The sequence below is a fragment of the Sipha flava genome, unplaced genomic scaffold, assembly GCF_003268045.1.
Source record: "Sipha flava isolate LNK unplaced genomic scaffold, YSA_version1 230_pilon_pilon, whole genome shotgun sequence".
In the NCBI taxonomy this organism is placed as follows: Eukaryota; Metazoa; Arthropoda; class Insecta; order Hemiptera; family Aphididae; genus Sipha; species Sipha flava.
In genome coordinates, this window is record NW_020272867.1 from 487195 (window position 1) to 515083 (window position 27889).

A 27889-nucleotide genomic window follows, 5' to 3' on the forward strand; every position below is an offset into this window, starting at 1 on the left:
GTTTTATCATTCGTTAAGTCCATCTGCGTCATAATGAAAGGTACCTTTGTGAAAATCGCATTTCAGATTAACGCTGAAACGAGTTTAATTTTATATCAAACTTATTTCTTAGGTTTTCTCAAAACTGTGGATTTTTATATTACTCGGCTAATATTTTCTGTTGTATTCGTATAACAATAATATTTTTAAGTCCATCATTATAATATCCACCGAAGACGAATTAACATTTCCCATTAGTTGATATCGTTTTTTGTTTGATCCGTTCATTTTGTAGCCGACGATATGTCAAACGAAATGATAGGGGATTTATAGTACCCACGTTTTCGATTAACAGCCATGGGTATTAACAGATGTTATTGAAGTTTATAATAAAATCGAACCCTAAGAGTAGCGCAAATAACTTGTTTTTAACCGATTTTTTCCTGTGCGTTGCGAAGTTATTTTTGAAGTACGAGTGACGTCGAATTTTTTCGATAAAAAATGTGAGCGCTTCCTTTGGAAAATTAATTTCGCGTCGAACGACTCATTGTTGGTCGAGTCGTAAATAATAGTTACGATAAGAGAAGAGATGAAAAAGTAAAAATCATAACATACACACATACACGGTGAATACGGAATAATTGGCGCGCGTGTAAGGTAGGCTACGGGGATCGGGCCCCTCCTCTCTCGACAAACACGGCGTCGGCGGCGGCCGCCGACGCCGTCGCCGCGTCACCGACAATCCGTTCACGAGCTAGTAGGGTCCAGCCACCCAGTCGTCAGTCGATCGTTTCGCTGCTTCGTCGTGCGACGGTCCGCGTTCCGTTCTACGTGCGGTTGTAATTTTTTTTTTTTATCGTTTCTGCCCGTGTTCCATAAGATAACGACGATCACGGTCGGAATTCCGTTGTAAAAAAAAGTATTTCAACAATATCGTTCGGTAAACTCGGTGTTTGTTCGTTTGTTTTTTTATTTTATTTATTTTTTTTTTTTACCGATTTAGTTTTAGTTTTCGTTTCGATCGGAGCAAAAATTGAAAATTATCCATCAATATCGAATATAGTATAACATAGTACACCTCGTCGACGGGATTGCGCGTACCTAACTTTTTTAACGGATCAACTGCCGCACCGTACGACCGTGTGTGTGTGCGCGTGTGTTTTTATTTTAAATTTTCATTATTTCGGCGTAAATAATATTATACACGACGTGTACACCGCAAGAGTGTAGGATTCGTAGAACGAGTAGATAATAATGAGGACTCGCATTGTCGCGTTCGCGATCTTGTTGTGTTTTGGCGGCACACCATCGTCCGCCCAGAATTCAAGTAAGTGGAGCGCCGAAAATTATTACGATATTATTATAATTTATAACGCGAACAGTAACGTTCGCGGGTGTGTGCGTTAACAATAATTTTACCCTTCGTGATAATGCATTCGCTGAATCGTGCGTATAGGCACGTGATGGCTAAAAACTAGACACAGTGCATGAAAAACGTTACACGCGGAGGGGTCTCGTCCGTTAGAGTGGTGCAGGTGTTAACACGTAATACCTGTAACGTGGTTTTGTTTTGCGCGGGTAATGTAGTTAGGTTTGAACCGCCGTTGTGGTCATACAATTTCGATACCCGGAACGGAGAACAAGAGGCACTCGTACTCGACTATCGATGTGTTTTTCGGCCCGTTCGGTCTTCGTGACGCCCAAAGACCAAAGTATGGTTCACGGGATTTTGTACGTGTGCGTAAGATCGTTTAAAAATGAGCAAGATCTTATAACGGTTTATTGTCAAAGTGGCGAAATACCGTTGTTTTCTTTTGCTGTTGTTCGACGGTGCGCTTAAGAAATTTAAAAATTTCGAAAAGTTTCAGAAGTTGTGATTCGCTTTTCGTTTGCATAGACATATGAAAATATGTAACTACTATCAACTGCTTAACTGGAAACCAAATCAATTGGTTGGTTACCCTTTTCATAATACCAAACTTCATATATTATTCAGAATCGATGAATATTGTTTTCTGCTGACGTGCAGTGGTGTGTTTTTTATTGGAGCTTATTATTTTTTTTCTCATTTTTATATAATTAATTAATAACTATCGTATCACGGGTCTTTATATTTTTGAATCGTTCATATACTATGCGGCTTTATCAATCACAGTTGTATTAGAGTTGTCACAATCAGCACGTGCGTTTGGCGCGTTCTTGCGAGTTTCACGTGTACTCCATATTCGTTGCTATTTAACATAATTATTAAATACTCTAGAATAGATAGGTACACAGTAAATTACGAACAATCAAGTTGGTTTTCCGGCATGTTGTATCATAATAATTATTGCGTTTTGTACGACGATATATTCTCACCTATACATTTACACATTATGTACGTACGTTTGTACATTTCGAGAAAACTACAAGGCACTAAAGCATAAAATATATTAGATGATGAAGTAGTTCTGTTGCAATGTAATCGAGGGGTGCTTAGGTAAAATACCCGGTGGTCGTCTTTTGGGACAAAATAGCGGAACTCGGAATTCGGTATATACGGCACGGATGAAATTGATGGTTTATCGTATTTAGGTATATATGTTTAGGTTCATATTTACATCCAAATAAATACAAGTGCATGTACATTATATGTGTACGGAAAATACTTTATATTAACGCCGAATACGTCTCTCGACAATACGCCTTTAGCGCGGAATTCAAATTTTATCCACTACCCCACCCTGGATGATGAATTGGCGTGAGCGAGAACCGAAACGCTTGAAAAATTACTTACACCACACATTATAATTTCTATCGGAATATAATAATGCGTTGAAGCGAAAATTGTTGTTAAAATGTATGACGTTGTCCAAATAGAATTCTCCGATTAATCCGATTAAATTATAATTTTTTATTATTATATTTTTATTGCGTTGTATTTTAGCGACACGTACATTTTAATTAGTTTCAAATGCTAGTTTTTGAATTATTTTTTCCGACGATTAACGCATATCGAAAAATATCATGTAAGTGCATCATAATATATTAATAAAGGTTTACTTATAAGTATATAGTTTTGGATAGATTATAATATATATTATTAGTACCTATTACGATTGTTAATAGTACTTTGTTACAATTATAAATAAGTTTTTGTACATAAAACTTATGGTTTCTTTATGACCATTATTCAATGGTATATAACTTATTTTAATTTTCGTGATAACGGCTTACCGCAAGTATGTCTATGTACTGATGATTTAAAGTAGTAATTATTTATGGGCAAAAAAAAGTAATAATTAATAATTTTAAAAGAGTTAAACGTCTTTAATTCGTATTAATGTTACTTTGTTATAATACGTAAATACTTGAATGTTTATGTGTAAGTTAAAACCAATAGATAATATTACAATATTGTTAATTGTATTCATTATAAGTTTTATTTTGAGAGCATTTTTTGATGATTTTCCAAAAAAAAAAGTTTTATTTGTACTTTATCACAGTTGGATATTTAAGTCCTAAGTAAAAAAATATTTTCACTGGATAACATTTAAAATAATATGTTGCTTGTTGGTGTATAATTACGATTATCATAGTATAATCGTTCTTACGGACTGGCGAGAAATTACTTATTTACCATATCGCTACTGCCGATGACATATAATAAGTATGTACATAGGACAAAAATATAGTAAACTACACTACTTGATATTTAGAATGCTTTATTATGATATTGCTTTAACACGACTAATACTCGTCAAGTTTCTATATCCTATATATCCTTTTTATAGTTTACTATAGTTTACATTATACGTATAATATTGTTTGAAAAGTATACTTATCGAGTGTTCTTTCGGTGTCTTTATTGAAGTCTATATGTATCTATTTTATATAGTAATCAAAATGATCGAAATGCTTTTGTCATGAGGTTTGCAAAGGGAGTGACATACGTAGCTATCGGGGTATTTTGACACATATACCATTAACCGTAACCCAGGTATATAAGAACGCCTATTTATTTTGCTTTCTTCTTCGATCCTTACATTGATATATATATATATATATATATATATGTGCCCACTAGCACAGATCATCGGTAAGTACTTCATCAATCACCGTCTTTAACCCGACAGTTTCCTCAGCCGATCAACGTGGGACGGAAAAAACCGCTTGGGAAATACATCAATAATTAATGTATATTTTCTTTATTCAACCTTCCCATTTTTGTCCCTCATCCAATTGAAAAATATTTTTTAATGTTATAGTTTTTGTTAACAATTGAGTTACACTTTTCGGAAGAAAGGGCTGTATTGTATGAATTAAACGTGCTATGTATTTCCGGTATCTTACAAGCCTGTGCTCCGGTTGAGCCATTTCGTTTATATGCAAATTTTTTTATGATATTTTAAATTGTCTTTGTTATCCTTGTGTCCATAAATTATGGACTTGAATGTTGAAAAATATACCGGAGTAAAATAATATGTGTTTTATTCATCCAGTCGTTTATGAAATTATAATAAATAATTTTCTAAAATACCTTAAATTTATCAATTTTATTAAATACATATCTTATATTTAAAATAAACAAGACAAAATAGAAAACATATTAACTGTTCATGTTATGACATTTTCTACGGAAAACTGCCTGATTTTCCACAAACAATTTTATTTGATTTTTCTAAAAGTCCTTTAAAGTATTTATTTAATATATTGAATTAATTCGTTTTGATTTTTATTTATTCGTTTGTATTTATCTTGATAAATTATACGAACGTAAGTTAAATTATATTTGGTTCTAATTTTTTTGACAGAAATATGTATTAATAATATTAGATTAAGGAATTATCCTAATTAAATTTGGTATCAAATCCTATTATTGATTGTGTCAATTCAGATTCATATGAATAATGAAACAATAACATTGCATACAATTCTCATTCATCAATATTCTACTTATATTTAACCATAGTCTATTAACTACTGCGTTGTAGCACTTTTTCCATTTAAACCGAGATTTAAACTTAATATTTTATTTTGTCATGATAAAATCCGGAATTAGCCATTTTGAAGTTATTATATTTAAATGTGCAATGAGGGAGTGTGATATTGTTTATGTTTCAATGACCCTATGAATGCTCTTTTATGCCTATCATACGAAATCGCAATCTAATCAAAGGTTGGTGTTATTTCAAAACATTGAAAATGAAAGTTGGATATTATCCATCTTTTGTCATTACATACAGTTTAGGTTATTTAAATGATTTGTCAAATATAAGTAAAATTTGTATATTTTTGTACAATCATTTAACTAATAAGTCGAAGAAGAATTAATGTATTTTTAATCCTCAATATTAATACACGAATGTAGAATATCTATTTTAAAAGAGAAGTATACCAATTATTGTTGTATTTTCCTCTAAATGAAATTTTTATAATTAATCGTAATAAATAGTTAATCAAATGAAACAGACCAATAACTTATTTTTATTTTATGATAAATAATAGAGTTGGACGAGTAGCCTAACTTTGTAAAGTTTTTCGAGTCAAGTACTCGAACTCGACTCAATAAAAAAAATGATCGTACTCGTAAATACGAATACTTGATTTTGCTCGAATTTTTTGTCTCGACATTCAGTTATTCGTTTTTTTTTCTCGAGAACTCAGAAATTTAGATTATCGAATACTCAAATTTTTTCTCGAGCACTCGTATTTTGAACTCAACTCGACTCAACTCGACGTAAAAAAACAATTCTCATCCAACTCTAAAAAATAAAAAATGTCAATGTGAATCAGTTAGAAATTAACATTTACATGGGTTAATTTTTATATGAATTTATAGTTTTAGTAAATTTTAAAGTTATAACTGTTGTTTTTACATTGCCTGCAGAAACGGTTATAATGTATAGTAATTTTTAATTTCTCGTTCTAATAAATTAGTTTGTTCTTTAAATTGAATATTTTACTTTTTCATTATTTGCAAATAGAAAACTTATGACATATTTGACAAGTAATAAGAAGAAAATATTTTTAAAAGTAAATTAAAATTGTATAAGTTGATCGATGTAATTATTATTGTCGAATATTTTCTATTTATTGATAATATTTATACTTTACTATAAAAAAGGTTTTTTTGATATTGTAACTAAAAGTTCTCAACTTTGTTATATTCTAACATATTTTGATTACATTGTTTCAAGTGTTTCTGTTTAATTAATTTAAATATAATTTAGCATTTGTTAACATCATAAATTCATCGATTTATTTTAATTAAGTTTAACTCTGTTTCATTTTTTTAATAAATAAAATATTTCATTATTATGTGATTTTTTTTTTTAATTCGTGCAGTTATTATAATATACGTTTAAATTAACTTTAAAAAGAAACTTTTTGGTGATTTCACAATATTTGTAAAGATTTTTTCAAAATATTCAACATATATAAAATCTAATTTAGAAGAACCTTTGATTAAATCCAGAATTAAATCGGCTGAGGTGTCGTCGAATGTCGTTTACTTCCAGCCCTTGAGAAAAAGATTGTCGCTACCGTTGACTTCGCAGCTTTTGGTGAATTACATTTTAATGCAGTTAAAACTTTTGCAATGTACGTTGAACTTTTTCTTGTTCATGCGCGCAAAATCCGATTATTTATTTGGTGGATTTTACTTTAAGTCTAATATTTTTCCTATTGATACCAGAAACATTTTTATCATGTTATATGTATGAAATAAACTGTAGGATGAAGACTGCCAATTTTCTTCTTTTATTTTTAAATAAATCATAAATTTTGTAATTACAAAGGGTAATTTACTATTACGGCATTAATTAACTGTTGACCACTCGACATCTGATTTAACGAACAGAATGTGAAAAATGTTTAGTCTATTAATATTCTAACTAAATGGTATAATTTTAATTGACAAATATAAGTATGGTATTGTTAATATATTTTATTTTAGATTCTATCTTTGTAAGATAAATATAATAAGGTATGATATAATCAGTCTTTTGGAACATAGTCCTAACAACTTAAAATAAATTATCATTACAGCTTAACAAATATATTGTATCATTAATTAATTTTTAAAATTTAAAAAATAATAACTATAATCTATATAATACAATTCTTATTTTAGATTTAAAAATTCCATCATCGCAATAAATAAGCATTCATTATATTCATAGTAATTAAACAAATAATTTAATATGATATAATAAATGCACCTAAGATATTTTTAATTACTTTTTTAACTATATTATTTTTATACATTCGTTGGCAGTGTTTTGTAATTTTGGTTATTTTGTTACTTTTGTGGGCAAATAAAACATTTCAAAAGTTCGCTTACCTTCCTATATTCTAACACGGAAGCAAAAACTAGGAATTTGTAATTTCCCTCTAAGTGGTTTTCCTTCAATTATTTAGTATAATAAACAAGAATGTAGTAAATGTGAAATATTCAGTTATTTAGCAAAACATTTTAAAATTTTTAATTTTTATTTTCTTTCTAGAAAAAATAACTACCTACATTATTTGTAGTTATAGTAAGTAGTATTTGTCAATTTTGCAACAATAATCTTATTACTTTTAAGATTACAATTTTACTTTTAGTAATTTATTCATACAATAAACATTTTTTTTTTTAAAAAAAATGTGCTAATATTCCAAATATAAAACTCGTTCTTATCTCCGTAATCGCCTGGTTTATCTGTAATATAATTGTTTTAATAATATGTATGAAAAGTATCAAAATAAAAAACTATTTGTTTATTTTAAAAAATATTTATTTAACTAAATATTTTAGTATTGTGTTTGTATTTATATTATATAATTATAGAACGTATTATAACCAGAAAAAGTTTTTAATTTGTATAATGTACGAGTTACTTCATTTATTATTGTATCATTGTACTAGAAAGATTTTATATGAAATTCAATGTTATGAACAAAATGTCTACATATTTAGCTGATAACCCTATGACAACAAATATAATAAAATATATCATAGTTACATACTTTTTCGATTTTCAATATTATTATATGGTATTAAACTTAAAATACTAATTCAAATCAACACAAAACAAAATCCTAAGAACATTTAAACTATCTATAAGTCTAATAGGTAGTATAAATGTATAACACGTGCTCAATGTTCTTGTTACTTTAGCCACACGCACAAACTAATTATCAATTAGAGGTCTATACACATAGTCTATACACATATACTATATAATTATACTAATATTTAGGCGCCTTCATTGCGTGTCATTTTGTTGGAGCGTGCCGATTTTACCGGAAAAAAATATAATTATTACTATAGTATAACACTTATCATAATTGTTGAGTAAGTTAATTTATTTTTGCTAAACGATTTAAGTATTAAAACTAGGTAGTAGGGCTAATATTAATTTAACATTAACTGTTTATGTACATATGTTTATAATATGTTTATGCCCAATATTTCATAAAACTTTTAATAAAAAAATTAACTTTAAATTAAGTTTTTTAATAAATTAGACAAGATTTTTTATTAGTCGTGAATTTCTATTAGAATTAATTACAATTATCCTAAAATATTGATAACAACGCCTCTATGTTGTATTTTCTTATTGTCTTAAATACATGTAATAGGACTTATGTTTATAAAAGACAGCCTTGGGTATGAAATTGCGTCTCGAGGGATGATTAATTCGTTTTGACATTTCAAACAGTTACTCGTCGCCACTGCTGTTTCACGCGGGTTCTTCGAGAAATGATTCATCGTCCCTCTTTCCTTGTTCATCCAACTTTTATCCCTCCAAAATATTTTTATTTTTCAAATAAGCCGCTTTCGTCGCCACAGCTTGTGTACGATTAATGGTTGAAAAAGATAGTTTTAATTAAATTATTCTGTCTATTCTGTTCTATAAAGACGGGGATTTTCCTCCACTCTGTCAGAAGTTATACTATTGCTGTACAGCTTAGAGAATTTTATGGTGTTAAATGTTAGACCCACGGTTACCGTTAAAACGTTCATATTAGTGGCTGTAAAATATATTACTAATTATTTTAAATTTCGATTGATTTTTTAAATATTATCTCCAATTCTATATTATTTTCTTCTTTGGTATAATTATTCAGACATAATAAAACCATTGATAAACTAAACAAAACTTTGATATTTTTATTATATACTTATATAATTTAAGTAGATCTTAAATTTACATTATAAATATACATTTTCGTTGCAATAAAATTATCAATTATATTTTAAATTTTTTATTTCTATTTTCATATAATTTATCATTTTTACAATGGATATTCATTCATAACATAAAAATCATATGAAAAAACCAAATACTATCCCAGAAATGCATTTCATATGAATCTCAACTTTTTTTTTTTCACTGAATATTTAGTAGGTATGTAAATTGTATGAGTTGGTATGCCTATTTGCGAATAAACATGTTACGAGTGAGTGAAATTGATTTATTAAAAGTTGATTCTGTATGTGACAATCGTTATTTAGACATAGAAGCGAGATATTACAAATGTCGTGAATAGGCACACAAATTCAAAAATTCTATGCTAAATGATGAGATCAAAAAACCGTATTACTAATATCGGTTTCATTATGGAGTGCTTTTTTCAGTACCATCGTGTTTTTTTGTTTGTTATGCAAAAACTAAATTCGTACAAGATTAGTAAATTCGCATACAAATGCATACAATTAACGTATAGAATATTTAGAAAGATTTATATATGGAGATGCTGAGGAAACATATATCTATGGAAATTATATTTTTGTATCTGGATAAAGGCTCAAATACTTATCTAACATTAGAGCGACATTTATTTTATTTTTCCCATTCTGGAATACTTCAGCCAATGCTTGAACTATATCTGCACCACCTTTGATATTAAAATTTTCGAACGTTGATAGAAACACGCTTGACTTTACTGATTCAAAATTATTTTCTGTTTTCATACTACGTAACGCGTTTCTATAATAACAAGTATTTGTTTTGAATTATATGATTATTAAATTAATTTTCTTTCTTAAATTATCAATTACGTTATAAATGTGAATAAATATCTTATTTTTATATTGCTGGTAAATAAAATCAAAAAAACTTACCCAATATTAACTTTTTTTTTTTTTTGTTTACTATTTCCCAGATAGTGAAGTCGCTGTAAATACAATGTTTGTAAATCGACCGGCTTAGTTTTGATGCCAGTATATAGATATACTTTAACAGTTAATTGTGGAATTTTTGATTGAGCTTTCAATATAGCCTATAATTTATTGATAAATATAATTAATTTATAGTCATGTCAACTTGAAATTCTTACGCTTTCAATTTGTTCATCTGCAAGTATATGATTTATTCCTAAACTCTTTAATGATGATGGTTGTACAACATAACCCAATAGTTGAACTATATCATCAGTGGTTAGCGGATTGTGGCTAATATCTAACTGCTCTAAACTAGTAGTAGTTTTTATTCCTTCACCTAAAATATTACCAATATTTCTGAAACTAAAAATATTTCGTTATAACATTTTCCTTTATTTTAAATGCAATTCACTTGAATAACGTTTTTGATTTATAGTGTATAATATTATAGATTATACTTCTATACTTACTTATTCCAACTAAGATCTAATATTTTCAATCCTTCCGTTTTCATTATTATGTCTTTAAATATATTTGCACAGATTTCACCGGATAATCCATTCCATTGTAATATTAATACTTGTAAGGTGCTATTTAAAACTCCTAAGCTTCTAATAAGAAGTGATAAATCTTAAAAAAAATATATTTATATATTTATATGATTATTAAATGTAAGTAATTATTTCAAACCAGTTTCTTTATTTAATAAATTTCCAGATAAATTTAATACTTGCAGATTCTCGTTCACCTCTACGAACATACTAATATCGCCGATACATTTACTTTGTAAGCTATTATAGCTTAAATCTAATTCCTACAAATTAATCAATTAAATAAATGTTAAACAATTTTTTTATATTTTAACAAAATATATAAATTACTTGAAGATTTTTATTCGTCTGTAATGCTTCTAATATACTTTGAAGACCAGCAGATTCTATTTTATTGTAACTCAAGTTTAACATTTTTAATACTGTTATATCCAAAACTTCTGATAATATTTTAGATTTTTGGTCATCTATCCTTGAAAATTTAGTTTTATTTAGTAGAAATTAAATTTTTTTTAGCCAATATATTAAGCTATGATCTACATAATATAAATACTTACTTGCAACGTGACAATTTTAAATCTTTGAGTATATTGTTTTCTCTTAACAAATTTGACAAGTAATAACACCCTGTGATTTCTAACTCATTTCCAGTTAAATTAAAATTTGTTACACATTTATTTTTTATCAAAGCTTTTGATATTGCTTTGATGTCATTTGAGCACAGACAATATAGCTATGTGAAAAATAAAATGCAGTATAAATTACTTTTTTCCATTCTACTTATTTACCTGAACATCTATAATTTTTGAAGTGAATTGCTTTTGTAGACTGAAGATTTGGATCAAATCGTGAAGTTGAACATAATGTTTATATACACCCCAACTATTCATACTATCTTCATCTAAAATTTTAAATGTATGTTTTACAAAAAAACAGCTCATTATTTAAATATAAACATTTTTCGAAATCAACAAATTAGGGTAGTTGGGGTATTTTTTTTTTTTTGTTATATAAAATAGTATTTATATTTAATAAAATATGTTTTAATTACTTAGAAGATAAATTACCAAACTCAACTGTAGGCACAGCACTTATATCCACATCTTTTAATCTTAGAAACTTGTTATTCCCATAGTCTGCAATTTCCGAAGTAGTTTCAAACGAATCGCGTTTTAGGTAAATTTCAGAAGTTCTATCCAAATCGGATTTTTCCATGTTAAAATCTAACTCAAACAATTTGATATTGTTTATAATAATAAATTAATACCACCAGTCGAGTTGTATATTTTATGATTATTATGAAAAGTTTCTATAGTAATTATTTGAAACGTCTCTGTTTAATACTTTCCTATGCATTCTTACATATATCTTTTGCTGTAAAAGTATTAAAAAATATGTATCATAAATTAAAAATGTTACCATCTATATTGGTTGTATTCATACCAAAAAGTAATGTAAAAATCCAGTAATAAAAATACCAGTAAATTACTGCAAATCTTAATTGACAATTTAATAATAAACTTTCGATTGGAAATTGCAGAAGTTGATTTAATATTATTTCCGATTATCAATGATTACGAAGATAAAACTATAAAAAACCTGTGTACAATACAATTTTTATATTAAGACTACATTAAAACAAATTACTGTCAGACAAATTATGTTGGAGTGATATTCAAATCTTATACCTCGTTTACAGGTAATGAGAACTCGGCTGAGCACTGCCCTGTGTTAACTCAAGGAACCAGTACTCAGCCCAGTAAAATGAACGAGCGATTGAATAGAAACCGTTTCTATTCATTCGGCCGAACGACTATCCCCAAGACCAAAAATTGACTGTACTCGGAGGGTCTAAACCGCCAGCCGAGTAGATCGTGCAGTTAACTTATGTGTGTCTCAGCCCAACGAATAAAACGTGTGTAGACACTGACTCGGTCGATTTCAGTACTAGATCGAGTGCTCGTGACGTGTAACCGATTCGACCGACGACCAACGTTGGTGAAACTCGCCCGATCATTTTAAATAAATTAAATATTATACAAGTGGTCTCAGTGCCTCCGACCGCATTACACCGACGTTGGATATCCATCGGACAAAATTCAATTTCGTTTGTTCTTATCGGCCGATTCAGTTGACGTAATCAATTCAAACACGAATATTATTTTACAATATTCCATTTTCATCATTAACTGCGAGCAATTAATAAGTTTTGTCCATGAAAGAAGGAGCTCATGGGACTATAGTAGTATATCTTCGTGCTGTTCTAATAGTTGGTGAAACAATGTATGGAATTCTCCATATTTTCCCCTATCCTTAAAAATGTCGTTCGTGTGATACTTTCGTATTTTTAATAATATATATTTAAGAGCAGGACTTGTTTCCAAACACAAATGAGGGGATATCCATTTTATGAATTATAACCTGTACTCATTGCATTGAAATAAACAACTGTCGGCCAATTTTATCGGTCGACCAACGTTGGTGCCGCTGTGACTGCAGCCTGTACAAGGCATTGCTCGGGAAACAAAAATAAAAACAATTTATTATCAACTAATTATTTCACTTTTATTTTATTTCTTTTTTGGCTTCAGTAGTGAACTTTGTTATTTTGATACTAAATTTAATAGATTAAACACATATAGTGGCGTATTTTTGGGGGGAGGGGGATAGAGAAGGTTCTGGGTATAAACCTCCCTTACAAGAAAAAAGGTTCAAAAGTCATTAATGATTTGCTACAAAGGTACAGAAAAAAGAGAACATTAATTTATACCATTTGGTTGTAATTTTGTATACAAATATTTGTATAAGAATATAATTATAATTATTAATTCATACCCTGTAAGTAATTTTTATAATATAATAAAATCACTTATTTTTGAAAAATATTTTAAAACTCTCTCCCAAAAAATTTACAAAACACGCTACTGTACACATGATAGTTTTGCTTTTAATGATTTTAAAATGTCTAATTTAGGGTAATTATAAGTTCTTTATTTATTTAAAGAAGTTTTATAAATATTTCCATATCATTTATTTAAAAATCTATAGTTCTGTTATTGTTATATATTAATATTAAATTTCAATACACATTATTAATTCTAATGTATTTAAGTACAATTACTTTCAATGACCTACTTATACATACGTTATCGTCCATCAAGTTATGTTTATGTTTTTATTAAGACATGATCATACAAATCATTCAATGCATAAAGTAAAAAGTAGGTTAGGCTTACATCAGTAATTAATGCTTTTTCCCTAATAGAAAAGTTATAATCATCGAGTAGGGTACAAAGAGGCGAGTGTAGGCATAATCAAAACGTGTCCGATTTGTTGGAAGTTCGGAATTGTATTTTTGATGGATTATGATACATAAAATCCCCCATCACTCTTTTTTAATCCCTTGTAACAGTATTATCAAAAAGTTTTTATAATATTTTAATTATTTTACCTTACACCTGCGATTCCTGTTTTACCCATAGTGAATATTAATATAATTTACATTTTACTCTAATTTTATTTCTTTCATTTTTTTTAAAGTTTTCCTGACATTAAATCATCTAAACATGGATGTATAGATTTTAAATTTTTAGCATTTGTACATAAAATAACATCAATTATATAGTAAATATATAAAGTATTACGTTTAATTGAATACAATAAAAAAAAAAATCCATTTATATTAATTTTAATTATTCTTTTCTAACAAAATTTCACAAAACAGCTTTTATACTGTTAAAATATTTACTAGAATAATTATAAATATAATTTGAAATATTGAGTAAGTACTATTAATTGTTATAAAATAATTAATTGATTTAATTCTAGGAACTTGGTTAAAGTGAAGTGAGGTATCCTTCGAAACTCATCGGTTTAAATTGACCTTGCGTTATTGTGTGAACTGGTTTATCTACCTGTTCATTTTTTTTCATTTTATGTTAAATTGTTATGAGTACCTATATATATTTGCAATTATTTTGCCTCGTATAGCCATATGATGTATGTTATCGTTCTCATTAACCTATGCAAAATATGATTAATTGAATGGAGGACAATAAAAGAATATCAAAATTGTTTAGATTAATACTTTTGTTTTTAATTATTTAATTTTCATTTATTATCACAAAGGTATTCAGCATGATTATTGTTTAGCATTATTTATATATTTACCTATTTCCTAGAATCTGCCACCTGTAATATCTTGCAGTTGTATGTTTTTTATGTTTCTTTGTTATATTAAATAATTACTTTTTTTTTTACATTTAAACTATTAACTTTATTTTTAATTTAATTTAAATTAGTAGAAAACCAAAGTTTAAAACATGCCGCATACTACTTTCTAGGTCTTTAAATTAGTAATTATAAACAATATTTATATTTCTCGTAGTTACGAATAATAAAAATTAAATTAATCTATTTTAAACAATGTATAAATGTTGAGTAATTATGGTTAGAAATTATGAAAATAGAATAAAAAATATATACTTATATTTTAAATTAATTTAATTTACTGGTGATCAGCTATGTCTCGATACACTCATTCCAGTAGTTAATTTTCAATAGATAATTAAAAAAATAATTTCTATTGTATTATGTATTTATGTATTTTTTTTTTTTAACTACTGTTAAAATGTACTGATATTATATTTAGTATATTTGTAACGTAATACATGCCTGTATGTTATACATTTTATGTAACTAATTAACCATTATTTACGTTTCCCGCATAAAAAATAATAGTTTACCAAATCTATAAGCTTTACTTTCTTAAAAACTGAATTTTACATGTCCATGTATACAAAATAAATTGTTTACCTGTCCAATCTAAAACCCAATTATATAATTACTATAAATCCTATTTGCATAATTTTTTAAATTTAAACTTGTCGGTGAATAATCAAGCTTATTTTTCTAAAATATTATTAAATTAATTTATGTTTGAGATTGATAATTATTACGCTATCATTTTTTCAGTTTCAACAGACAAGCCATTGGTGGTGAGTAGTACTAGACGACCAATACCTCATGTTGAATGTACTCTGCGGCAACATACTTGTGGAAATGGCAAATGTGTACCGCTAGCATGGACGTGCGATGGAGATGACGATTGTGGCGATAACACAGATGAGCAGCCTGACATGTGCAAACCAGGTAAATACTAAATATTTACACAAAGTTATTATTGTTTATTATTCAGATATTTTGTGATATATTTTCGATAGACGTATGAGTTAAAAATTAAATTAATTATAATATATACTCGAAAGTATATTAGTTAGCAATACAAGGTTAGAAATAAATAGATACAAAAGTCTGTCTAAAAATGTGATTCATATAGTTCAAAAATTAGATTCTTGAATTTCTCTAATCGTAAGTGTTATGCATAAAAGTTAAAGTTCACTGCAACTTAAATTATAACATTGCACTATATCAATTGAAGAAAAAATTATATTAATTTATATAATATTTATGATTTGTACAAACAGAATTCAAATTTAAGTAGATTATTATCAGGGAAATAATCAATTTACAGAAAATATAATATCATTGTTTTCATTAGTACCTCATTATTATTACTTTCTGGATTTTAAATATGTTTGCATGTTTTACTTAAATTATGCAGATTATTCGCATTTTTCAAAACAAATACATACAATATTATACTTAAAATTACTTTCTAATGAATACTGACCAAAGGGCAAAATCCGTAAAATGCTCCGTCTTCATGTTTTCTGATTATCATAAGGAGTTTTCTAAGAAATTAATATAGTAGCTATTTGTTGTACAATATGTTGAATATTTATTTAAGTCACTATTTTAATTTATGAGTATAATAGGTACATACTTAAATATGTTATTTTTACTAAAACTTTTGGAATATTAATATTGAATAACACCAAAACGTTATATTCTATCGGTTTACAATTCCACTTAACTTTATCTTGATCACGGTACTTAATCACGGTAGTTACTTAATTTTTAGTAATTAAATGTGAATATTCATGGTTGATCCACACATTATTTTCATTTTTTTTTTTCAAATTTAATCTTCCCGTTAAAAAATCATGCCTACACCAGTGAACGATAATCGATATTGCTATGAAAAAATATTTTACTCTGATTTATCATCTCTACGCGTACCTTTATCGTTGTAAATTATTGCGCTGTACGGGACGACCTGTTACCATGCGTGGGAGCACGACGATAATATTCGATAACCATTCGGAAACGTTGAATGACCGGTGATCGGCTGCGGTACGATGTGGTAGTAATGCATCAAAAAAAAAAAAAAAAAAATCGTTTTTTTTCTGGAATTTTGAGCACGCGCCCAGGAAACCGCTTCGATCCGGGTCGTTTTAATAATTTAAATAGCGCTAAAACAATAATTTATTATTCCAATACCCGTAGTGCGTTATATTACTGTTGGCGTCTGTCGTGTACTTATTATTGTACGTCAACATTGCGACGGCGGCGGCGGCGGCGCGAACGTCGACCCAAAATCGGCAGCGGTGACGACGGACGGCTTGTCTATAATACACACGTGGTCGCTGGTTGGCCAACGGTTAGTCACGTGACGTGGCGTGATGATGTTGAACGAGCGCGCGCGCGCGTGTGTGTGTGTGTGTGTGTGTGTGTGTGTGACGACGACGGTGTTGTTTGCGCGTACTATAAAAGACATTTACACGACGCACGGACGGCGGCGGACCGACTACGTGTAATATTAATAAAACACTGTTATTTTCTATGCGCACCTGTGCTGCCGGATGCGGACGAAAATAACTTCGGACGATAGGATTAAAAAAATAATCGTCCACCGTTCAGGGCGTTCGACGGATCCGATGCATGTGCAACGCGTCGTGTTATCAACTGCGACCCGTAACCGGGATTATCGCCGTCGGTCGTAATCGTTTTGTCGTAACGCGTTGTCGTCCGCCCGAGACAGCGGCGAACCCAGGGGAGGTGGACCCCGGGTCCGGACCCTCCCCCCTTGGCTCTTGCCGTAGTATTTATTTTTATTTTATAATTTTTTTTAAAGTTACCCGGATGTTTTCATCAAAACTTATTGATTGCAATTATTATTACAGTTGGTATATTGTCGATAACACGACGAATTTGATAAATAGATAAAATCAACGATTGTCAATAACCTACTATATCATAATAGTTGCAACCACAGTGCAAGATAAAATATATGAAATATATACAAATGTAAATAATATGTATTCGTATATTAAATAATATAATCGTATTTATCAAGCAATGAAATGTTAATAAAACATAAAATAACATAAACAAATGTTCGCCAAACGTTGGCGACACGTATTGTCTACTGTAGGTAGAAAAAAACAATTTTTCACAGTGTGATTTAATTTCACAATTGATTATTATTATTATTATTATTATTATCGACATGCGTGGCTACGCTTGTAGGTACAATTACGTTTTCATTAACTATCACTATACTATTATTATTACGTTTGTTCGCTGTACGGTTTACAAATAAGTGGCACGTTTGAAAAATTATTTTGAGTATTTTTGACAATGAATAGGGTGTATGCCGTTCAGCTCTCCTAATTTAGTTTATTTAAGTTATGTGCTTAAGTCGTTTAAAAGGAATGGGTGCCAAAATAATTGTTGAATTGAGCGCAGAAAAAGTTAAATCCGACTTTCTGATAATACGTACCTATAACGCGTCATCCTTGTCGATGTTTAATCCGCTTTGTCTTATCATTACGTTGTGAGAGCAACTTCGGTGCCTTTTATATATATTATTATGTTTTTTCGAGTATTCAAAATATTTTTTAATAACGTGATTTATCTCGTCAGCTGGTTTCACCTCCAAACCCCGACAATAAGAGCAATTTTATTCTTCGACTATTATTGAAAGTATGTGTACTACTGTGGATTGTGGTCGTACTTGTATGACTAGTACGTATTATATTTTCCATGACCTATTCCCGTTCTAAAAAGTATTCACGAAAATCGAATATAGATCGTGTAAGTACATGTTAAATATGTTTATTATGCGAGTTATCAAATTTTCTTAAATTTTATCAGTTCTTTTAATTTCAAGTTCCGACATTAATTGCGATAATTATTACTTGCTTACTTATTTCAATATAAAAAACACTGGGTTCTAAACTATGTCCATCAACTTCCTTTGATTCTATGAAACGTTAACCCATGAAGATAATAATCTTATATAATAATAAACTTATAATAAACGAGATACTAATTAATCATTAAATGTCATGTATTTACAACTGTAAATCATTTAATTTAACTTCGGTATTCTTCGTGATTTCATTACTTAATTTTTTGGTTTTTTTATAATACTTCAAATAATGTATATTTTTTACGTATTACGTTGTTTTTAGCTTTCATAACTAGCCAATGAGTTATATAAGTATATGGCGACAATCAACATGATATATATGTGTGTTTAATTATTTCAAAGGTTTCTACTACGTTTTGTAAAAAATAAATTTCCAAAATAAAAATAATTTTCTTTTTTGTACTTTTTCAATATAATAAAACTGAGAATCTTGAGAAGCAATATTTTAGTGAGATTAAAGATAACTTGTCTTCCATACTTACGAGTGTTGTAGATACACATGGATTATTTTTTACATAGTGAAATTTGTATAGTTTAGACGAGATAATTTGTAGAAGAGTTGCTGCTAAGGTAGCTCCAGCGAGGGTGTTTTGCGTTTATGTCACCACCAACTATGAAATTATGTCCTAGGTAATGAAAAAATGTTTAAATTGATCAGGTGTTATGTTATGTCTTGAGAGACAATAAGCAGCAGCTCTTAAAAGGGGAATATGATTTATTGTCATAGAGATTTCGCAGGCTTGTAAATAGTTTTTATTGTAAATAGGGAAACGATTAAAATGGATAGATGTGCGAATTAAGATCGCAGAGCCTGCGTGAGCTGTGCCATCAGTATGGTTAGAAGTAATAACTTAGTAACCAGGGATGTTTAGTCTTGAGTTATTTGTAAAGTGATATTCCGCAATAAGGGCTATGTCAATTGTTTTTTCATGTAATATTGCAATTAGTTTGTTGGTATGGTGTAGAAAATCGTTACAATTTCAAAGGAAAACAAGAAGAGAGTCATTAGTCTGATTATTATTGTTATTTTTAATTAACTGAGATACACTTAGATAAAATGAAAAAGTTATAATATAAACTATTCCTTTTTATTTTTAATATCATGATTGATAGTAATTCTAATAAATAACATCATGCATAATAAAGTGAGGACTAACGGGGATATTAAAAAACATCCATCCATGTGTCCTTGGACATTGTCTTCGAGAAATCAAATAAAGCAAAAGGTGTGGGTTCAATAAGGCATCCCATTTAACGTGAAGATCTGACGCCTCTATATTATAATTTTACATTCATGAATAATTAAATCCTCTATAGAAACTCACAAACGTGTGAAATTGTTTGATTATTAACGACGTATTAATCCATGTATCTAATTGTTTTAACACCCTTAAGCATAGATATCGTATGCTTTTCTCTCGTCTTTAATATTTGGAAAACGATTATATTGCTGTTAACTAAATATATTTTAACTCGAGTTTAACATATTTTGCTTGTTGTTTTTAGACTTAACTTATTTTAATCCAAAAAATTGATAATCATTTACGTGCTTAAAATTATACAATACCAACAAATTTCACTATACAATATCATTGAATAAATTATGTAACAATATAAATTTGTTCTAAATTAAAAACATTTGTATTACTAGTAGTAAGATGTATAATTCATTGATGAAACCGACTTATTATTCATGATTAATTTAACCAACGTTTTTTTTTTTTACTTAATCATTCAACATAACTCGAAATATCAATCATTTATATTTTCTGATTTTCCTGTGAACATTTATACTGTTTAATTTGTTTTATTTAACTATTCATTATTTTCTTTTTTTCTCCTTTAAAGATTTGGACCTGGTAAAGCAATTGATCTTCAATCAATTGTTACCTTTTTTATCTGCTTATCAATTTGTTAGTTAATGTTTTATTAATTTTTTTATTATTTATACTTTATTATTATGCAAAACAAATGAAACAATTTGATACTACCCCCAAACATAATATTATTTAACAAGAAATAATATTAGTAAGAAATTAATCTAATAGTACCTGTATAATAATATTATATACTTAAATTATTTTACTCATAAAAAATAAATCATAAGTTATTAGATAAAATTCAAAATTCTGGAAATCAGAATATATAAGTATCTAATAAAAAAAATTTAATGCACAAAATACTTGCAACATTAAATATGTACAAATAATTATTTATGTTGTTTCAAATCACAATAACACATTTTTGTCATATTTTTTGCAAATTATATTTATTATTCCTTTGATAGCTTTCATTCCTATATAGTTAGTTGACACGTATTTTATGAAACTGTCAAATTTGTATTTTTCATTACTACTTTTTATTAAAAACAATAGTTACAGCGTTAAAAATGTTTACATGAATTGAATATTCGATACTATTTTACAATATATGGTAAAAATGTTTTGTGTTTTGTACCTTTTTTGCGTAATGTTGGGATCTCATAAGATATTCCATTTGAATATTCCTATATCGAAAGGGCAAAAATGTTTTCCCTACACGGCTTTTAAATGGCTTACGATTTAAAAATATTCTGGACCTCATTGATCGGTGATATTGGCGTCCGTTCAAATAGGTCGTTAATTATTGGCTACCTTATAGGAGTCGTAAAGGCCGCACGAAGAAACATTTCTCGATTCACAACGGTATGAATGTATAATCGTTTGTAATTGTGCATAGCGTGGGTGAACACTACGCTTGGATACTAAATGAATATAGGCACGTTTTCACTGAGGATATAAATAAAAATATTTTTCTTTTTTTTGTTTCACACCCGTCCGGTTCTTAGAACAATTAAACCACAATTTATGACTTTACCGGTATTGTTGGGGTATATTTTTTTTTAGTATACATAAAAAAAGAGACCGATTTATATCTTCAGGGATGTTGTAAAAAAAAACCGGGAAATAAAGAAATATTTATACAACCGCATATATTTCATGTCAAATCCCACGTTGGGCAGCCGATAAACGAATAATATTCTTTCTTCTATAGCATACAGTTTTTATCTGTTTAGTCGAGGCTCTGCTATATTTCACCAACGCAATCTCGATAAGTCCAAATAATCAAGGTAATTTTTGAGCAAAGTATTTATAGATTGTATGGTACTTTTGTTATAAGCATTAAACATATTATAAGATATAATATATGATTTTAATATTCTCAAACTTTATATTTTGAGTTTATATAATATATTATTTTATCCAAATAACCGCAAGTCAAACGCACACTTGAAACATATTGTACAACATTGTTTTAATTAGGATACGTATATTTTATTTTAATATAGAAAAATAATGGGTATTTTATTTTCATAAAAATATATTTATTATCATATCCGCAAAAGCAAAATATAAAGTACATCGTCTTCATAAAAATAACAAGAAACCAAATAACAGCTATAAACAATCGTACAATAAATTGTATCACTAATAATTGTTAATATTTATTTAAGGACATTTATGAGGATAGTTTATGTAAAATTAACAAAGCATTTGAATATAAAAACAATTTCATCAATAGGTCAACATAAATTTAGCGATTTTGTATGGACAGACATCGATATGCAATTAGAGCAAATATATAAAGTAACGACTGATTTCTAGTAACTGGTGCACATCTCTTATTTCACTCGCCCCAGCTAAAAATGTAGGTATATAATATTATTTTAAACCTTACTATGATAGTTCCTGCATTTAAAAACCCTTGTTCGAGTCGCCTAAAACTTCATAATTTTTTTAAAACATATATTAAAACGGAGGTTTGTGAACACTAAATCGAATTAATTTTAATAATTTTCTTCTTTATTATTAATACCTCAAAAATTACAAGAAAATCTAAAAATTACTAACAGTTTCTAAATCAATATGTGTTTAATTAACTGACTGTCGAATAAAACATTTCGAATCCTTCAAATCAGTTATCATATTCTATTGTACTGTGACATTACATAATTCTATAACAATAAGCTCTTCCAGAAATATTAATTAACATCATCTCCATTATAGTTTATATTTCATACTGATATTTTCAAGCTATCACTAGTTAAAAGTTATTCATATTTTTCCATCATTTACAGGTTATTTGAAGTATAGTATCGGTATACACTACGTCCATTAATAAAATGTGTAATTAACAATGATACTTCTATTATAAAGTATACTTTATAAATTGCATGATACCTTGTTTTTTTAATTTTATATATTTAAACATATAAAATGTAACTCCAAATCGTCAGATTTTCTTGTTTTTATATACATTTAAATTATATATTGTTGTACGTATACGTACACTATAGTGTTTCGATATATTTGATTGCTATATCTGATTGATATGTGATTGAATACATTTTAAAATAATTGTTATAATATTAAACTATCTTTTAAACGCGAAGTATATAAAGTGATATCTGCTTGTTTAATTGTTGTGGTTAAACAGGTGCGTAATTTAGGGGGAGCTATAGAAGCAAAGACCATATTGTAGTAACTACGAATTAAGGATATACAATATGTATCACTTAATTGATCATTGTTTAAGACTCAATCATATTGAAGATAGCTAATTTCTTTCTCCCCCACAAAAAAAATAAACATATAATTATGTGTCTGTTGTTAAAAGTCTATTATTTTGTATTTTTACTCGTAAGCTATAATATAATAATGATAAGGGTTCGGGACTTTTTACACTAAAAATTATCGAAATATGCAGTTGAAATCGTCAAAATATGCTTTAAAATATGTATCTAATTTTTTATTTTATTTTTAAAAAACGCATAAGGTATATTATAAATTATTATTATAAAAATAAAAATCTAAAAAGTAGGTAGGTACTTAATATAAAAAAAATAATGATTGTAAAAAAAAAAAAAAAAAATGGTACAGTTAATAAGAAATAATGTAAGCGTGTGATGATATGATTAACGAACGAACACGTACTGATTTCATTTCATTGTACAATTCATACCCGGCTAATAATTGATTACTTTGGAGAGTGAATTTATATTTGTTTCATGATAATATGAAGATAAGCCTGTAGGAGTATAAGATTCATTAGGTTATACCACAACTATACAATTGTCGATATTGTCGATAATAAGGTTGATTATTAAGCGATAAAGAGACTATCATTGCAAACAGATGTTCGTGTTAGATATGACAGACTACGACCATCCAATATTTTAATAAATTTCGTAACTAATTATTATAATTTGAATTATATGGTTACATATTTTTTTCATATATTAATGTTTAAGTAAATATATATATTTTGAATATTACACAATTTTTAAATCCTTTGGCAATCATTTATAAAAATGTAAACGTATGTATAAAACACTAGTATAGGTTCAAGAAGTAATAATAACTGTTGCATTTGAACGTTGAAAATTCGAATACAAATTAAATTTATCTTAAATATATACACTAAATTTGTATAAGAATGGTATTAATTTATTATATTTAGTTTTATTTTTCATTCATTATTATGAAATAAAATAAGTACATTATTATTTATTTTGGTTATAGTTTGTACAAAATAAATATTTAAATAGCTTATAACTAAGTTTTGATAAACTAACGTTATTAAAAAATATTAATTATATTTAATATAATTAAATTTAAAAATATACCTATATATTTATACCACTTATAAATATTTAAATAAGTTTTACTATTATATGAAATTAAACCAATTATTTTAAAATATATTAAAACAATAAAGATGTATTAATTTCTATGGAACTATACAAATCAAAATAAATGAACAATTCATTTATAAACTCAATTAAATATCTCTTAACTGTTTTTTTTTTCAGAAGTTTTAAAAATTAAATAATTATAAAATGCAGTAATTACAAATGAAAATTATGTAGGTACATAATACAAATTATAAGTAAAAAAAATCCATAAATGTTGTATTACGCCGACTATTATTGATTAACTCTACCTATAAGGTTAAAAATTAAATTCAGACAATCATACAGCCACTGACAAACTGTAATACCTGATAAATTTGTATTTAAGGTTAAATTTACCATAATAAGAAGAAATATTAATCGCAATTGTGATTTTAATCATACAAATTACTTAGAGAATATGAGATTCACATTGATTTATAGTATATTTTAACTGTGGGTAATATTATTGAGAAAATTTATTGATAAGAACATTTCATCATTTATTTTTCTTAAGTATGATAATTTTTGCTAGTAGTTTTCAATTTAAATTTAAAGATAAATTGATTATATATATATATATATGAACATAAATGAAGTAAAGTAATAATAATATTATTACTTTATATTAATAATCAAAACACTTTTTTTTCAAAATTTATAGTTTCATTCAATATATACTCTTTTGGAATAAACTCTTGTGTTGTATGGGATTGAAATTTTCTTTTCAGCTATTATTAATTTAGTTTAATAGTTATACTTATGTTTCACTTACCATGGAAAAATCAGCTTATAATAATTTACTTATTATATTATAAAATTACATTGGGCGCAAGTAATATACAATCTTATGTACAGATCTGCATAAATGATCATCTAGCCTAGTTGAGAACAAAAATGCATATTAAATAGGGTTACGAAGATCAACTACGAAAAAACAAAATATAAATATTTTTATGAACATTTTTGCACGAAAATTTAACAGTTTTGGAACTCTGCTTATGAGTTTTTAATGATTTTTTCGTGTCTTCTTAATTCATGGCACGTACACGTTGTCCAGTGAAAAATAGAATCGTAATTAAAACTAAAAGAAAAAACGACAACCACGGATACGATGGTAATGCAGTTTGAACAAATGTATTCAGCGGAACTAGAGGTGAAAAATATAAAATGTAATATGATTACGTACGATGTATAATCAAATTACGGTAAATATTTTCATTTGATTAGATTATTGTGTATACTTTCAATTTCCTGAAACCTGCTGTTAGTAATTAGCGGGATAGTAATAATATTACCATTTTCTGGAGAAGAAATCCTATATAAAAGGTCACGGGATTTTCACCTTTCTACTTTGTCTATTATTTAACATTCTTTGGACTTGCTTGTGTACAATTGTACTCTTTGTACTGTGTGTACGTGCAATTGATGTATTGAAGTACAACACGTAGACGTGTATCATATATATATATATATATCGTATACGTTGGCAAAGAATTCCGGCATGCACAAGTAGAATGATTCATATTTTATGTGGATATTACGGATATTGGTTTTAACCGATATAATACTATTATTGGATCATTTTGTACAGGAAATTATTTTCATTAAACCTGTTTGTTCAACTTTAGTTTTGTAAACCGGAATATTTAATAAAAAAAATGATTGTTGTTTGGTTAGGTGACTGCTGCATAGTGTACTCGAATTCATTATAAGCTTCTTCTTTACAATGTTGACAAAAAAAAACTTTTATCATTACAATAAATTATCAAAATATCAACTGTATAAATCCTGAAAACATATTATGCATTATTAAAAAGTAAAAGAAAAAAGAAAAATTGTTGTTATCATTATTATTATGCTTTTTATCACTATTTAAAACTTGTACTCGTATAATATATTAAAAATAGATTTACATTTTTTTATAATACAATCTTTAATACTACATTTTTATTAACAGGAATTAATTAACATTAAATTAAAAATTTTATTTTTGTATATTTACAATTTCATATCAAATTTGATTTGTGTAATGTATTAAAATATACGTATATGTATATACAACAGTAGCGTAATACGGGGGGGGGGGGTTAAACCCCCCCAGGGCTAAAAAAAATTGTTTTATTATTGATAACGTGGTAATATATTCATAGTTTCATTATTACGCTTTGAACTTAAAATATACAACTATACAAATATTATGATATTAAATAATTATATTGATAAGTGCTTGAAAAGTTTTGTTACCTATGCTATTTTTATATTCCAATAGCTATTAATTTACTGTCATGTAAAAGTAAACTGTAAATTGGTAAAAAAGTTGTATAAAATAATATATATTTATAGCAGTTATTTCTTATTTATCTGTGCAACGAAAAAAAAGATAACGATTATTTTTGTTAACCCCCCCGGTGCAAGATCGAATGTACGCCACTGATATACAATGTGTATATAATATGTATATTATACATATTATATAGTCCTGTGTTAATAATTGCATTCATACTATATTTAAAATACAATATTGTATATCAATTTTAATTTTATAAATACTCTCACTTTTATTGTTTAACAAAATAAAGCTTTTGATTTTTGCTGAGTAAAAATACATTAAATGGATAATTTAACTATTTTGGAAACTACCAATAACAATTTTTTCTACTTAGATATATCAACCATTAAGTATGACATAATTATATTTAAAAAAAAAATATTAGTTCTAAATAATAATTATCAGTTTTAAGGAACTACACTCTAATATTAAAAGTATTTTAATTATTTTTGTTTACGAAAGTGTTTAATTGTATGATAATATTTTTTTAAAATTTAAAAATAATTTTACAATAATTTGTGCACTATCTAAATATTTATAACCTCATATTTTCCTTTTTTTTTTTTAATTTCTTTTCGAATGTCAAAAATATACCAGGATTTATCGTTGGGATACAAAAGCACGTGGTGAGTTTATCTTTTATAACCCATCGACTGGTATTGTGGAGCTAGGGCAGATCTTTGTCATTTCAGTCGTCGGTCTACCATACCGCATTTCGGACATAAAAATATTTAGCCTCTATGGGTGGCATGAAGGTCGGAAGAATTTCCAGCAAATAGTTAAAAAAAAAAATAAGGAAGATTGAACTCTTTATTGTTGATTATAACAGTCATAACTTTTAATTTATCTTTTGTGTGCACAAATAACGTATATTTACTAGTTTTTGTCGTGGTTTTAAGATTTTTTATATCTACCTGCATCTTGATAATATATTATTTTGTAATGTAGTTGGTCATTTGTATTACAACAGTTCCTGCATACGTTAACCTTCCGGCATCGACCGATAGCTATTAACCAATATTTTGTTGCTTAATATCACGTGAATATTCTAATCATCCCGACCATTAAT

The 27889-nt window shown here is 27.5% G+C and overlaps 1 protein-coding gene across 6 annotated transcripts in view; it reads left to right on the plus strand.

Moving 5' to 3' along the window:
- The first annotated feature begins 743 nt into the window (after positions 1 to 743).
- The window catches only part of LOC112683605 (very low-density lipoprotein receptor-like), a 66182-nt gene continuing 39036 nt past the window's right edge, over positions 744 to 27889 (plus strand). For 4 of the 6 annotated variants that reach the window (XM_025554704.1, XM_025554705.1, XM_025554706.1 and 1 more), the window contains exons 1-2: positions 745 to 1306; positions 15637 to 15813. In XM_025554704.1, the coding sequence (XP_025410489.1) occupies positions 1234 to 1306; positions 15637 to 15813 (250 nt within the window). In that variant the 5' untranslated portion in view covers positions 745 to 1233. Of the gene's footprint in view, positions 1307 to 15636; positions 15814 to 27889 lie in introns of all 6 variants that reach the window. The other 2 variants (XM_025554703.1, XM_025554707.1) reach the window with 1 other exon arrangement.